Source organism: Bufo bufo, chromosome 6 (genome assembly GCF_905171765.1).
Source record: "Bufo bufo chromosome 6, aBufBuf1.1, whole genome shotgun sequence".
Lineage (NCBI taxonomy): Eukaryota > Metazoa > Chordata > Amphibia > Anura > Bufonidae > Bufo > Bufo bufo.
The window spans coordinates 299,733,733-299,749,614 of NC_053394.1; the positions used below are offsets into that span (position 1 = coordinate 299,733,733).

General features: G+C 42.4%; 1 protein-coding gene across 1 annotated transcript in view; it reads right to left on the reverse strand.

The window, feature by feature from the left end:
- Positions 1–3,357: 3,357 nt before the first annotated feature.
- Positions 3,358–15,882, reverse strand: part of RAPGEFL1 (Rap guanine nucleotide exchange factor like 1) — an 81,750-nt gene continuing 69,225 nt past the window's right edge. The window contains exons 13-15 of the mRNA XM_040434581.1: positions 6,395–6,459; positions 5,841–5,895; positions 3,358–4,702 (exon numbers count right to left, since the gene is read on the reverse strand). Of these exons, the coding sequence (XP_040290515.1) occupies positions 4,578–4,702; positions 5,841–5,895; positions 6,395–6,459 (245 nt within the window). The 3' untranslated portion in view covers positions 3,358–4,577. The remainder of the gene's footprint in view (positions 4,703–5,840; positions 5,896–6,394; positions 6,460–15,882) is intronic.

Below are 15,882 nucleotides of genomic sequence, written 5' to 3' on the forward strand. Positions count from 1 at the left end.
TGATTTATGATTATTATTCTGTCCCATTACTTTTGGTCCCCTAACAAGTGGGAGGCACATATGCAAACTGTTGTAATTCCTACACACCTGATTTGGATGTAAATACCCTCAAATTAAAGCTGACAGTCTGACGGTAAAGCACATCTTGTTTGTTTCATTTCAAATCCATTGTGGTGGTGTATAGAGCCAAAAATGTTAGAATTGTGTCCATGTCCTAATATTTATGGACCTGACTGTGTATGTATGTGTATATATATATATATATATATATATATATATATTTATTTATTTATAAATTTAAGCAGGGGCCTGACTGTTGGTAATAGCCAGGCCCCTGACCCTGATTACAGCTTTTATTTTCTGTACATAATTATAGAAGCAGCCATCTTGCCGGAGCTGTTGTTAACAGCATTTAGAGAGATGCTTTACAGCAGCCATTGTAGACCATGTACACAATGGACAGGAGGAAAACTCATTGACTTCTATGGGATAGTTTTGTGGACATGCAGTGTGACCTGTGCAGAGGTTATTGTGCAGGGAGGGAGAGTAGATAAGTTGTGACCATCACCTATTATGAATGGTAGATCCTGTGGTATTTGTAAAGAGGTGTTTTCTGTCATTGTAATCTTGCTTATGATGATAATCAGATGAATGCTGAATAGTGATCTCTACAGATTGTGAAATGTCATTCTATTATTAGGATTAGTGGCCAGTGCGAAAAATGCAAGTTCATACATACATCCAAGCACAGAATATACCCGTAGGCTATGGACATAAAAAACATAAACAGACCACAGTGCATGTTGTAAACGTTTAATGGTTGAGTGCTTTCTTTATATGGCCTCTCCAGTGTTTCTACCCTGGGTCTTTTTGCCTATTTAAGTGCTAAATTTCTGCAGCTTGCCATAATAACCTTAAAAAAAACAGATATAAAACATTTATACAGTTCTTCTCAGTACAAAAACCTTTACACAAACTTCAACATCGTACATGAACCTGTCCAGACAAGCTCTAACCTGATTAAACTATATAGCCTGAAAAGGTACATACGTGTCTTTGGGCTACATAACTGCACAGGTATCTACATAGACTTATATGAACATGAATACTTGCACAGGTTATACCTATATAGATATATAGGCCTATATGCATAACTGGATATATGCATGCACACATCAGGACTTTTCTGATTAAATGTTGCTATGTCTATAACAGGGTCATTATGTTATAGCAACTAATTGCAGCATTTTATCTGATAATCTTGCTTGGTGTGTGTCGTGTATTACTTCTGATATGGATAAGAATTGAGATTATATCTTTAAAAACAAAGTATATATTTTTGTCTTTATATGGCTAGTACCTTACCTACAATGCAAGCTGCCATATTTTTTGGCCCTGGTTTTCAACTTGTAGCTCTGCATTTGTTGGAAATCTACAACCCCCCCCCCCCCCCCCCTCCCCCGGCATGGGCAGAACATACTGGAAATTATAGTTTCCAACAGCTAAAGAGTCACCAGTTTGAGAGCACTGGCCTTGTGTTTGGTGGTTGGCTGAGAGGCCTAAAAAAATGGCTGTCCACATTTTATATAAGTAATATAGGTACACTTTATATATTAATGTCAAATAAAAATGTGAGCATGGTATTCATTAGACTGTGATCTGGTCTCGACGAAAACCATGGGTTTGTCTGACGACAGTCTAATATGTATGGGGCCTTTAAAGGGAACCTGTCACCAGTTTTATGGTGTCCTAACTAAGGGCAACATAAATAAGTGACTGATTCTCTTAGCACAATGCTGGGTCACTTTCTTTAATTGACCCAGTCAATCTGCCAACATCTTGTATTGAAAAGCTCCAGCTGATAATGATGAGTCATGAATATTCATGAGCTCCTGACACACCCCGCCTACCTGCTGCTGAGTGACAGTTATTTTCCATATTAATCAGCAGCAGGTGGGCAGGGGAGTGGCTATAGCTCTGAATTAAAAATACGCTGGACTCAAATCAGCTCATTAGCATACGGCATGTGGCATCTTTGTGTGTATATTATGAGGTAACCATCTGTCACACCAGTAAGTGAATACATCTAAGGTACTTTTTAGTAGTTAATAATTGTATATAATTAGTTAAATTATAATCAAATATCCACATGACAGGTTCCCTTTAAGGAAAAAATGGGATAGGACATATCCTACTACTGCAAAGTTGTACTCCATATACACTACTCACAAAAAGTTAGGAATATTTGGCTTGTGGGTGAAATTTCAGGATGAACCTAAAATGCACTTCAACCTTTACAGGTGAACTTAATGTGACCTTTTCTTAACTTTTGAATGCATATGTCCAACTGTTCAGTGCTTCATTTCTTTTTGGACAACTTGCTGTTCTCTAACAAGAAGCTAAACAGCAAAAATCACAACAGGTGTTTGATCCATGAATTGCCAAATTTCCTGGTTCAATTAGAATTGGTGTTTAAACAAACCTCCTTATTATGCCGTTCACATTTTGACATCATGAGACCAAGACGACACCTAACAATTGATCAACATTACCTCGCCATTGCGAGACTTCAAGCAGTATGTTCTCAGACAGAAGTTGCCACATCTCATACTGATGACCGCTTCAATGAACTGCAGAACCTGATGATGAATGCCACACAATTCCAGGCACATAAAAGGGAGGTGAGAGGCACCCAAGTGTCACGTCAGACCATTCGAAACCGTTTACATCAGCGTGGTCTGCGTGAAAGGCTACCTGACCACAGGCATCATTGTCTTGCATGAGCCAGGGAGCATGTACGCTGGACGAGGAACCAGTGGGCTTCATTGCTGTTCACTGATGAAAGTCAATTCACGATGAGCAGAAATTACGGCCATCAACAATGTTGGAGACGTCAAGGAGAGGGCTATGCATCAGCTACTGCTGTCACCAGACGAGCCTTTGTCGGTGGTGTTACAGTGTGCGCAGGTGTGTCTAGTCAATAAAGAACTGCCCTACACTTTGTGAATGGTACAGTGACAAGCCTATACTACTTGAATAACATCATTAATCCAGTCATTGCTGAAAACTGGGGTACCTCAAATGGAGTGGCCCTGCACTTTCTCCAGACCTGAATCCCATTGAAAACCTATGGTATCAGCTGAGTCACTATATAGAGGCTTGTAACTCTGTACCCCAGAACCTCAATGGCCTGAAGGCCTCCCTTCAAGAAGAGTGGGATGCCATGCCTTAGCAGACAATTTGTCGACTTGTGAACAGCATGAGACATTGTTGTCAAGCTGTAATTGATGCTCAAGGCCACATGAAAAGTTTTTGAGACTTTTTTGTGGGCATATACCCACCACTTTTGTTTCAATAAATTGTTTTAGATGAGGAAATCGCCATTGCATGCTTCTACTTAAATGCCCTACTTTTATGATATAATATTACTGTGGCATGAACTTTTTACTTTTTTTCCATAAATTTCACCCGAAAGCCAAATATCTCAGATTTTTTGTAGTAGTATATACCCATCTACAGGGATGTCTTTTTCATCTGAGAGAACTCTTGTGGTGGCCATACAAGATAATTGGAAGTGAATGGTCATCTCATCTCTGACTTCCTTGCCAGTACTGAAGAGCCTGCCTTAGTGACAGGGTACTGCTTAAAGGCAGGGAAATCCTATATCCTTGTAACTTCCAGTCACCCGATATGGCCACCACAGACTGCTACTGATATGGCCAACAGAGGGACCTGCAAATATGACCACCACAGAGTGCTGCTAATATGGCCAACACAGGGATCTGCTAATATGGTCAACACAGGTTGCTGTTGATATGGCCACCACAGAAGGTTGCTAACATGGCCAACACAAAGTAGATGGTGTAGGTTGGGACATCTCTACTTGTCTTATGGATTAGGGATCTACAAAATATTTTCTTCAGAGTTTTCCATGTCCTGGTAGAGTTACCCTCATATGCTGGCTTTCTCCTGGTTTCATGTTCTCTTGTACCATAACATATATTTTTCTATTATACACATATGTGAAGTGTGTTTATTCGCTGCCCAAACAGCAAATCCTGTATTATTTAAATATACCCACTATACACCAACCTCCCAAAATACAACACACACTATATACAGCGAGATTTGTATGTTTCCATGAATACTTACTGTATATACATAATAAACTTGTAGCCTGCGGAATTTCAATTGCAGTGCTGCAACCCAATATATATGTATTTATATATAATTATTACCCTTCTGTTTCGCCCAATAAGAAAATAGCACAAAGTGGATTGTACATATATTCTTCTTACAAAAATATCTCCCGGTCTATAACCTATTGTATAGCACCCACTGTCCCTCCTGCAGTTTTGTAGGGTGTTAGAAGTCTTCTTTATTAGTGCCTAAAAGCACAGGAGGGTACTTATGTCCATCACTGACCAGACTCACATAGTGCAACCCATGTAGTGTCTTCATCATCAATGTATGTCTCGCAGTGCCCCCTCATATAGGTATATCTGTATTTCTTTTCCAAGTACCAAGTATACAGCACCCTGTGCCATACACTTTCGGATTAACATACAGTGTTCCGGTCACTGCGTATTGGGTTCCAGTTTGTAGGACAGCTCAAAAAGCAAGTTCTGATTGTCGATGACTTGAAACTGGCGCACGTAAGCTTTATTCTGCAAATGAGTCGGAGAGACATCTGAGTCCAGCCCTACAGTAAAATGAGAGGCAGAGTAAAAAAAAAAGTCAAATTAAAAACTAGGATTACAATGTATTATACATCGTATGTAACCGTTTAAAAAATGTTCAGCTGTTTATATATAATGTGATATGCAATTTGCGAAACTGCCAACATGACCTCTGTAACTCAGAGCGCAATATGCTTTAAATTAGTGTGTGATGTTGATGCTATGTTATGTTATTTTTATTAATGAAAGAGTTTAAAAAAAACTAGGATTACACGGAAGATAAGAGCTACTACCTAATATAATGTGTCTGTGTAATAAGATCAATCAGGGGCAATACCAGGTTTTACCACATGGTGGAGCCATGAGTATAGTTCTACTCTTATATTAACCTGAGGGCTAGAAATAAGATGTGAAGCTGAAATCGTACTTGATCACCATGACCGCTTACATGTAGCAGTTGCCAAAATGATTAGACTATAACAAAACTTGGCGTGGCCACATTGTCACCACGTTTTTTTTTGTGTGTGTGGCTATACCAATGGTAGGCATCTGGCAAACCTTTTGTGTTAAAATTCTGGCGTTTTGTCTTCTCTTCTATCTGTAGAGTGTACAGTACACAGCTCCATGCATGAGCTGTGCTTCCTGTCCCACATTTTCTTCTAGATTACACAGAGAATGGGGTCCTGTGTCCCCCTTTTTGTAGTGGACATACACAGTTACTTTCCATAATGAAAGGGAGATACTGAAATAGCCGCGTGCACCCTCTGGGCTGTTTCTGTATATCTCATACACTATATTAGATAGTAAGCATGCATGTCCTGCCATCTTTGCGCTGCAAATAGGGGACATAGGACATTCAGTGTAATGTGCAGCCCCTGGATGCAGTCAAGGGTCGCATTTGAGACTCTCAGCTGACAATCTATATTGGCTATACCGAAATCCTAATGCCCCAATCCTATAATAAACATTTCTCCTTTTTGTGGACATATGGTGCTTTGATCCGTGTACAGCTTAGCTAATCAAATAGTAACCTTATGGATGGCTGGCAATTTGAGTCATTGTAATTCCAACTGCTATAGTCGGTAAACTTGGAAGTAAGTGTGTACCTAGCTCAGATACCTAGATGCAGAATGATTTCTGATGACCCCTTCATGCACTTACTCATTTGGCTGCTCCGGTATTTCCGCACAGTCCTCACTTTCTCTGCTATAGCGTGCTGTGAAGTAAAGAGAGAACAGTCACCATGACAACCCCACACTCCCTGTATCATTAAAACAACTGTTCTGTTACTTCTGGTAGTGGATATTATTCCAAGTGAAAACCCTCTTTCAAAAGGATATTTTTAGTATAAGACTCACAAAAGGTCCTGGTCTTCAGACAGCAAATATTCTGCTGCAGATTATGTTCTTAGTGGACACATACAGGGATCTGCGTGAGCTGTAGGCTTTATCTCTCATATTCACAATTATGATTGGCCCATGAAACATGGTCTATGTGTTGGCTGCATCTCCCTGGATGACCAAGACTTCCCTGACTGTATCATAGTCATTTTTGATCTAGTCAATTAGGGGAGCCGTGGTCAGCCCGGGAGATGCGGCTGACACACCGAACATGTGGTTCCCGAGCCGGGCCATGTGCATGAGCCCTTGAATGTACTATTAATCAAATTTCTTGCAAAAACTCCAAATTGCAGATTACTATTATTGGTGACTCACCATTTTCTCCACATTTACAAGTCCATCGAGGAAGGTTTTGCTTCCCTCATGTAAAAATGTAAGATCTGTGAATGAAAGGTCAAATATATAAATGACAACTACATAGAATACAGTATAACCAGTTTAAGACCTGGTCATATCTAGCCATATTTACATTAGCATCACAACTTCAGTTTATAATAATTGGGTCATTTAGCCTGCTGTCAAAGTTAGTGTCATGCTGTACAGTTCTCAGAAGTAATGGGAACTCTAATGGAACCCCCTTTGGAGAATCTACACAGATATGGACCAGGGTAGCAGTTATAGCAGCTGCTTTGAAATTAAGCAACTAAGGGGCCGCATCTCCGATCAGAAGTGAGGTGCAGTTTATGGAGAAAAGTATTGGAACACACCTCTTAATCATTGAATTCAGGTGTCTGATTCAGTCCCATTGCCACAGCTGTGTAAAATCCAGCACATAGACACGTAGTCTGCCTTTACCAACATTTGTGAATAAATGGCTCATTCTAAAGAGCTCATTGAGCATGGTCCTGTAATAGGATGCCACCACAGCAACAAGTCAGTTTGTGAAATTTCTTTGCTCCGAGATATTCCACCATCAACTGGGAGTGGAATTATTGTAAAGTGGAAGCGTTTAGGAATAACAACAACTCAGTCATGAAGTAACAGTCCATGTAAAATTACAGAGCAGGATCACATAGTGCATAAACGTCACCAATACTCTGCTGACTCAATAACTGCAGAGCTCCTAACCTCCTCTGGCATTAACATCAGCACAAAAACTGCATCGGTGTCCATGACCAAGCAGCTGCAAGAAAGCCTTACATCATCAAGCACAATGCCAAGTGTTGGATGGAGTGATTTAAAGCATGGGGCCGCTGTACAGCGAAACGTGTTCTGTCAAGTGACGAGTTATACTTCTACATCTCGCAGTCTGATGGACAAGTCAGGGTTTGGGAAATGCCAGGGGAATGTTACCTTCCCTACTGCCCTTTGAATCCAGGGGGGAAAAAAGCTGTCTGGTTTGAGAGCTGCACTTATACAAGCAGACAAACAACGTGAGTTTGTGAGCGTTCGCATGTTTGAGTTCAAGTGTGTGTTTGTATTAAGTGTGTGACTTTAGATTACGTGACTTGAGATTCAGGGACTTAGGGTACTTTCACACTTGCGTTAAACTTTTCCAGTATTGAGTTCCGTCCTAGGGGCTCAAAAAAAAACTGATCATTTTTATCCTAATGCATTCTGAATGGAGAGCAATCCATTCAGTATGCATCAGGATGTCTTCAGTTCAGTCACGTTACGGTTTTTGTACGGAGAAAATACTGCAGCATGCTGCAGTATTTTTTCCGTCCAAAATTCCGCTACACTTGCCGGAATGCCAGATACGGGATTATTTTCCATTTGAAATGCATTAATGCCGGATCCGGCCCCAAGTGCTCCAGAAAAACGGATCGGTTTTGCGGTCTGCGCAGACCTTAAAAAATGTGAAAAAGATAAATACCGGATCCGTTTTTCCGGATGACAACAGGATTGACGGTATTGCAATGCATTTGTGAGACGGATCCGGATCCGCCTACAAATGGTATCCGTTTTCATACAGATTGCCGGATCTGCGGAACTGCCTGCCGGAATCCAACAACGCAAGTGTGAAAGTACCCTTAAGGAGGGGACTACAGTAAGTTAGATTCTTATCACTGCACCATATTGTATTTTTTCTCTTTTCTTGCGTAATCCCCATTTACAAACCGGATTCCAAAAAAGTTGGGACACTATACAAATCGTGAATAAAAACTGAATGCAATGATGTGGAGGTGCCAACTTCTAATATTTTATTCAGAATAGAACATAAATCACGGAACAAAAGTTTAAACTGAGAAAATGTACCATTTTAAGGGAAAAATATGTTGAATCAGAATTTCATGGTGTCAACAAATCCCCAAAAAGTTGGGACAAGGCCATTTTCACCACTGTGTGGCATCTCCCCTTCTTCTTACAACACTCAACAGACGTCTGGGGACCGAGGAGACCAGTTTCTCAAGTTTAGAAATAGGAATGCTCTCCCATTCTTGTCTAATACAGGCCTCTAACTGTTCAATCGTCTTGGGCCTTCTTTGTTGCACCTTCCTCTTTATGATGCACCAAATGTTCTCTATAGGTGAAAGATCTGGACTGCAGACTGGCCATTTCAGTACCCGGACCCTTCTCCTACGCAGCCATGATGTTGTGATTGATGCAGAATGTGGTCTGGCATTATCTTGTTGAAAAATGCAGGGTCTTCCCTGAAAGAGATGACGTCTGGATGGGAGCATATGTTGTTCTAGAACCTGAATATATTTTTCTGCATTGATGGTGCCTTTCCAGACATGCAAGCTGCCCATGCCACACACGCACTCATGCAACCCCATACCATCAGAGATGCAGGCTTCTGAACTGAGCGTTGATAACAACTTGGGTTGTCCTTGTCCTCTTTGGTCCGGATGACATGGCGTCCCAGATTTCCAAAAAGAACTTCAAATCGTGACTCGTCTGACCACAGAACAGTCTTCCATTTTGCCACACTCCATTTTAAATGATCCCTGGCCCAGTGAAAACGCCTGAGCTTGTGGATCTTGCTTAGAAATGGCTTCTTTGCACTGTAGAGTTTCAGCTGGCAACGGCGGATGGCACGGTGGATTGTGTTCACTGACAATGGTTTCTGGAAGTATTCCTGAGCCCATTCTGTGATTTCCTTTACAGTAGCATTCCTGTTTGTGGTGCAGTGTCGTTTAAGGGCCCGGAGATCACGGGCATCCAGTATGGTTTTACGGCCTTGACCCTTACGCACAGAGATTGTTCCAGATTCTCTGAATCTTCGGATGATGTTATGCACAGTTGATGATGATAGATGCAAAGTCTTTGCAATTTTTCGCTGGGTAACACCTTTCTGATATTGCTCCACTATCTTTCTGCGCAACATTGTGGGAATTGGTGATCCTTTACCCATCTTGGCTTCTGAGAGACACTGCCACTCTGAGAAGCTCTTTTTATACCCAATCATGTTGCCAATTGACCTAATTAGTGTTAATTGGTCTTCCAGCTCTTCGTTATGCCCAAATTTACTTTTTCCAGCCTCTTATTGCTACTTGTCCCAAATTTTTTGAGATTTGTTGACACCGTGAAATTTTGAATCAACGTATTTTTCCTTTAAAATGATACATTTATTCGGATTAAACGTTTGATCTGTCATCTACGTTCTATTACAAATAAAATATTGACATTTGCCATCTCCACATCATTGCATTCAGTTTTTATTCACAATTTGTTTAGTGTCCCAACTTTTTTGGAATCCGGTTTGTAGTATGTGTTCCATTATTGACAGCGCAGTCCAGTGCACATCTTGTCTAATCTATGCAGTCCTGGAACAGCTCTTTGAGGGTGCATATCTTTGTTCAAAATGTGAGCAAATTGACGTTTGGAATCGCACATTGAATATCTAAACAGGCGAATTTCAACACTGAGAAGCGTTGACAATTTGGAAAAGAGTTTGCTGCTCAATGAGCAATCACTCTATGGGGTAGATGTGGGGGAGGTTCGTAGCGAGGAGGCTAAGGAAAGTGAGGTAGCTAGCTGGATAACAGTTAGAAAGCGGGGTAGAGGGAAGAGTGCCAGGGAGGCTAGCCCTGATCTGACACACCCCAACAAGTTTGCAAGGTTGGCAGATGAGGGGGATGTCAGTTCAGGGAGAGCACTGCTGCAGCCATACCCTTCCTTTGCCAGTCAGGGGAATGTCAGCTCCAGTAAGCAGGGGACCAGGGGAGCAGAGCAGGACAGACAGATGCTGGTAGTGGGAGGCTCAATTATTAGGGGTACAGATAGGGCGATCTTTCACAAAGACCGGGATTGTCGAACGATGTGTTGTCTTCTTGGCGCTCGAGTTCGACACATTGCGGATCGGGTGGACAGATTACTGGGAGGGGTTGGAGAAGATCCAGCAGTCATGGTCCATTTTGGAACCAATGACAAAGTTAGAGGTAGGTGGAGCGTCCTTAAAAATGATTTTAGGGATTTAGGTCACAAGCTTAGGGCAAGGACCTCAAAGGTAGTGTTGAGGTCCTGTACCACGAGCCACACAAGAAAGGCAGCGGGAGATTAGGGAGGTTAACAAGTGGCTCAAGAACTGGTGTAGGAAGGAGGGGTTTGGGTTCCTGGAGAACTGAGCCAACTTCTCTGTCGGCTGCAGGCTCTATCGTAGGGATTAGCTGCACCTCAATGGGGAAGAGACAGCTGTGTTGGGGAGAAGATGGCTAGAAGGTTGGAGGAGTGTTTAAACTAGGGACTGGGGGAGGGTAATTACGTTATAGGATGGGAAGATAGAGTCCGGGGGCTAATGGGACTGGGGGAGGAATGGAAGGAGGGACTAGAACAGTTCAGAAGGAAAGGTGTAGGGTAAAAAATATACATAAACCTCTTAATCGTATGTATACTAATGCCAGAAGCTTGACTAATAAAACTGGTGAACTGGAATTAGTGATGTGTGAGGAGGACTATGACATAGTGGGAATAACTGAGACATGGCTGGATGATAGCTATGACTGGGCAGTTAATGTACAGGGTTACAGTCTGTTTAGAAAGGATCGCCAAAACCGGAGAGGGGGGTCTGCCTTTATGTAAAGTCCTGTCTAAAGCCCACAGTCCGATAAGATATAAGTGAGGGACATGAACATGTGGAGTCACTGTGGGTAGAGATACATGGCGGCAAAAACAATAATAAAATACTAATAGGAGTTTATTATAAACCACCTAATATACCAGATTCCACAGAAAGTTTGCTACTAAACGAGATAGATGAGGCGGCAGATCATAATGAGGTCATTATTATGGGGGACTTCAACTACCCAGATATAGGCTGGGAAACTGAAACCTGTATCTCATAAAGGAAACAAGTTCTTGGCAATAAGCAAAGACAATTTACCTTTCTCAACTGGTTCAGGACCCAACTAGAGGGACAGCCATACTGGACTTAGTATTAACCAATAGACCTGACAGAACAACAGATGTGCAGGTTGGGGGACTCCTGGGAAATAGTGACCATAAAGTAATAACCTTCCAAATGTAATTCAAAAGAGTGTTTCTTCAGGGAGGAACAAAAATGGCAAACTTAAAAAAAGCTAAATTTAGCCAGCTAAGAGAGGCCATAGGCCAAACTAACTGGGACAAAGTCCTCAAAAATAAAAATACAGCCACAAAATGGGATATTTTTAAAAGCATCCTAAAATCTTATGGGAATAAAAAGTTAAGGAAAAAGAAAAAAAACAATGTGGATAAATAGAACTGTAAAGAAAGCTATAAATAACAAAAATAAAGCATTTAAACTACTAAAACAGGAGGGTTGCGAGGAAGCACTGAAAAACTATAAGGAAAAAAATTGAATATGTAAAAAACAAATAAAAGCAGCTAAACTAGAGACCGAGCGATTAATTGCCAAAGAGAGCAAAACTAACCCAAAATGTTCTTCAATTATATAAATGGTAAAAAGTATAAATCTGAAGGTGTCGGCCCTCTACAGAGTAATGAGGGAGGAGTTGCAGAGAGCGACGAGGAAAAAGCAAAGCTATTAAATATTTTTTTCTCCACTGTATTCAGAGGAAAATAAACTGTCAGATGAAATGCAGAATGTAAAAGTAAATTCCCCATTAAAAGTGCCTAGACTGGGGCGGAGCCTAGCTGCTGATGGAGACAGAGCTGTAGGAGAGATCTCCTGCCTTTAAAGTCTGTGCTCTACAGCTTATATGCAGAAATACCTGAGACAATATGGTAAAAATTGGGAGAGATAAGCCCAGAGAAGCTCCTAGGCACTCCAGCTCGCATAAAAACCCAGCGGAGATGGACAAATACCTTTATAAGAAGGGCGCCGCGTCCCCAGCGCGCGCTTCCAAAATGGCGTGGGACGAGGGAGATAAGATTCCTGCGGATGATGAAAACACAGAAAGTGACGCGGTGTCATGCGTGGGAAATGACTACGAAGGAGATAGTGGCACCCTCACAAAAGCTTTCTTCAAAGCCACGCTACAGCAAGCGATTGCCCCGCTCGTAAGGGAGATACGTGACCTCAGCCATGAGATGAGATCTTTAGGCCAGCGAGTGGAAAAGCTGGAATCGCGGCAGGATCGTGTGATCGAACACAGCTCAATACTCGAGCAGACGTTGGAACAGCATGCCTCCTCGCTGAATACTACCCACCTCATGATAGAGGACCAAGAGAATAGAGGTAGGAGGAGAAATATCTGTCTCAAAGGCCTTTCTGAGCTAGTGGCGAATGAAGACTTGGAGTCAGCCGCCATGAAACTATTTACAGATCTGCTGGGGGAACAACGGGCAGCCTCTATTGTCAATGAGCGGATCCATCGCTCGCTCAGAGCTAGACCCAAAGCGGACGAGCCCCCAAGAGACGTGGTATGCGGGCTCTTAAGTTAGAGACACAGCTGCCATCCTGCAAGCCGCGAGGAACACCAAAGATATCAGGTACACTGATTCTGTTGTCCTTCTGTTTCAAGACCTAGCGCCCTCCACACTGGCGAAGAGGCAGATTCTCAGACTCCTTACGGAACAGCTCAGAATTCAGAAAGTTCTATACAAATGGTTGTTCCCTTTCGGGTTGTCCTTCGCTAAGAATGGCCGCAGATGTGTCGTGCGCATTCCCTCTGACCTAACGGAGGCCTGGTCCATACTGGAGGTCGCACCAGTCCAGATAGACTCTTGGCTACCTGTAGCCTCTTTGGCGGACAAACTACCTCGCCTCCCGCCAAGAGAACTGTGGGAGACGGTTACCAGACCGAAATCAAGCAACAAGAGACGAGCGGGTATTTAATAGGCTCCCAGCGCAGGATGTTTTACCTTAGTGAATATGTGCTGATGGACGTTGTCTTCTATGTCCACTGGCATACTAGAAGCGACAGTGAGTGACCCCTGACAGTCCATGTCTATCGTCTCCCTTATATGAGCCACTGTCGACACCCTAAGAGTATGGACTCTGCTGATACCCTACTTATAGGCTTTGTGGCCTTATTCACCGGCCTTATACACATGATGTGTGAGTAGCTGAATTGGAGCGAACTTCAATAACCAAGACCTCAGAGTGCAAGTACCATACTCACTCTACTGAGGCCTGCTCGCAGGTTCGAGACACTCCAGAAGCCATATCCACCTACTTCACCAAAACGGTTCATCAGCACGTAGGCTCATAAATAACCTTATGTTTGAGCTCATAACATGCAAGATGTGGCCCGTTTTTACCTCACTAGGTCTATATGGCTGTTATCTCTCACCTATTGCTCTCTTCATTGAGTTTCAATGTTCTCAGGTATTATATTATATACAATAGCCTCTAGGAGCATGGATGTGAGGACTCGGGCTAGAATGCTCTCTTGTCATCACTCCCTCCCCCCACATCTTGATGTGGCGGCTTTAAACGCTGTACGTCACATCATCCTTGCTCCAAGAATTGTGTTCAATTGTTCAATGTTGTTGAGGCACATGTTAGTGCCTATGTTTCTTCCCACTTACACTTTCTGGTGCAGCTTAACTTGGGTGAACAATACAATTACATTGCTGTTGGACTCTGCTGACCGCTCATGGCGTTAATTAATGTGACCACTTTCAACGTGAGAGGTCTTAGTACACCTCAGAAGCGTTCTCAGATTTTCACTATGTTGAGGAAAAGCAAAAGTGACATATGTTTCCTACAGGAAACACATTTTAAAAATGGGAAAATTCCTAAATTGCCGAAATCTAAATACTCTCAATGGTTTCACAACTCATACCACAAAGCCGCCAGGAGGGTCAGCATAGCCATTAGTAGAAATGTACCATTTGTGCCCTCAGTGACCCAAATGGAAGGCAGATTTCTGTTTGTGAAGGGCAGGGTAGGCCAGATTATGGTTTCCCTAGCCTGTCTTTACGCACCTAATGCGCGCCAGCACAAATGGATTAAACAAACCCTTAAAAGCTTTAGGGATTTTGCTGAAGGAATTCTAATAGTAGGAGGGGATGTCAATGTCTCGCTTAATCCATCATTAGATGCATCCATGGGCGGTACTGCCCAATCCCAAAGGACGATAGGAGGTATCCAACTGTTGTTGAGGGAACATAGGCTAATAGATACCTGGAGAATGTTACATAGTTCTGATAGGGACTATACGTTTTATTCAGCAGTACACCATACATACCAACGCCTAGATTACATATTTATTTCCCAATCCCATCTAGACATGGTGCGTGATTCCACTATAGACCCCATTACTGTATCTGATCATGCTCCGGTGACCACTACCCTCTCCTTTGCTAACTTACCTGTTAGGGAGTGGGCGTGACGTCTCAATGAGACTATCTTAGACTCGGACCGTCACGCGTCCGACATCGCTAAAAAACTTGCAAGATATTTCCAGGAGAATGATCCCAAGGATACGTCGCAAACGATAACGTGGGAAGCACACAAGGCCTTTATTCGGGGGGAACTTATAGCCCTAGGTTCTCGTATCAAGAAAGAGAGGCAGAACAAAATAAACTCCCTAATAAGTCAAATATCTTCCATAGAAACAAAGCAGAAAAGGTCAATAGTTCTGTCACTACAGGCTGAACTTGAGTCCCTTAGGAGACAACTAAAAGAGCTCCTCAACATTAGATGTGCTAAGGCTTATCAATACTCCAAAGCCCAGTTCTATCTCCATGGAGATAAGGGAAACCGCACATAATAAAGAAAAGAAACGAGGCACAACATATTGCAGCAATCAGAACAGATAAAGGTACGCTGGTAAACGCGACTAAAGATATTGCAAGGGAGTTTTGCTCGTTCTACTCTAAACTATACAATATTGACCCCCCTAAAAAGCTTCCGAGTACAGATGATACTCAAGATAAGAAGAGACAGTTAATAGATAGCTTCCTGACAAAATTACATCTCCCCAGTTTACAGGAGATTGATAGCTCACTTCTCCTTAAACCGGTCACAAACAGTGAAGTGGTAAAAATACTCAGCTCGATGCCTATGGGTAAAGCCCCGGGGCCAGATGGTCTTCCAGTAGGCTATTACAAGAAATTCCTATCTATCTTAACCCCTGAACTAACTAAATGGTGCCAGGCACTTCTTGAAGGGAACCCCTTACCGAAGCAGACCTTGGAGGCCACTATTACCATAATCCACAAGGAAGGGAAAGACAACACAGAGTGTGGAAATTACCGTCCCATATCCTTGTTGAACATAGACGTCAAGATATGGGCTAAACTCCTAGCCTCTAGACTAGCCCCCCTTATACCAAAAATTGTACATCCAGAGCAGGCGGGTTTCGTGTTGGGTCGGGAGGGTAGCTCCCAATCGTGTAGATTGATAAATGCAGCTTTCTGGGTTCATAAGAAGTCTTCTCCACTAGTCCTTCTTAGTACGGACGCAGAGAAGGCCTTCGATAGGGTAAACTGCTTATTTATGCAAAGAACTCTACATAGATTTGGAGTGC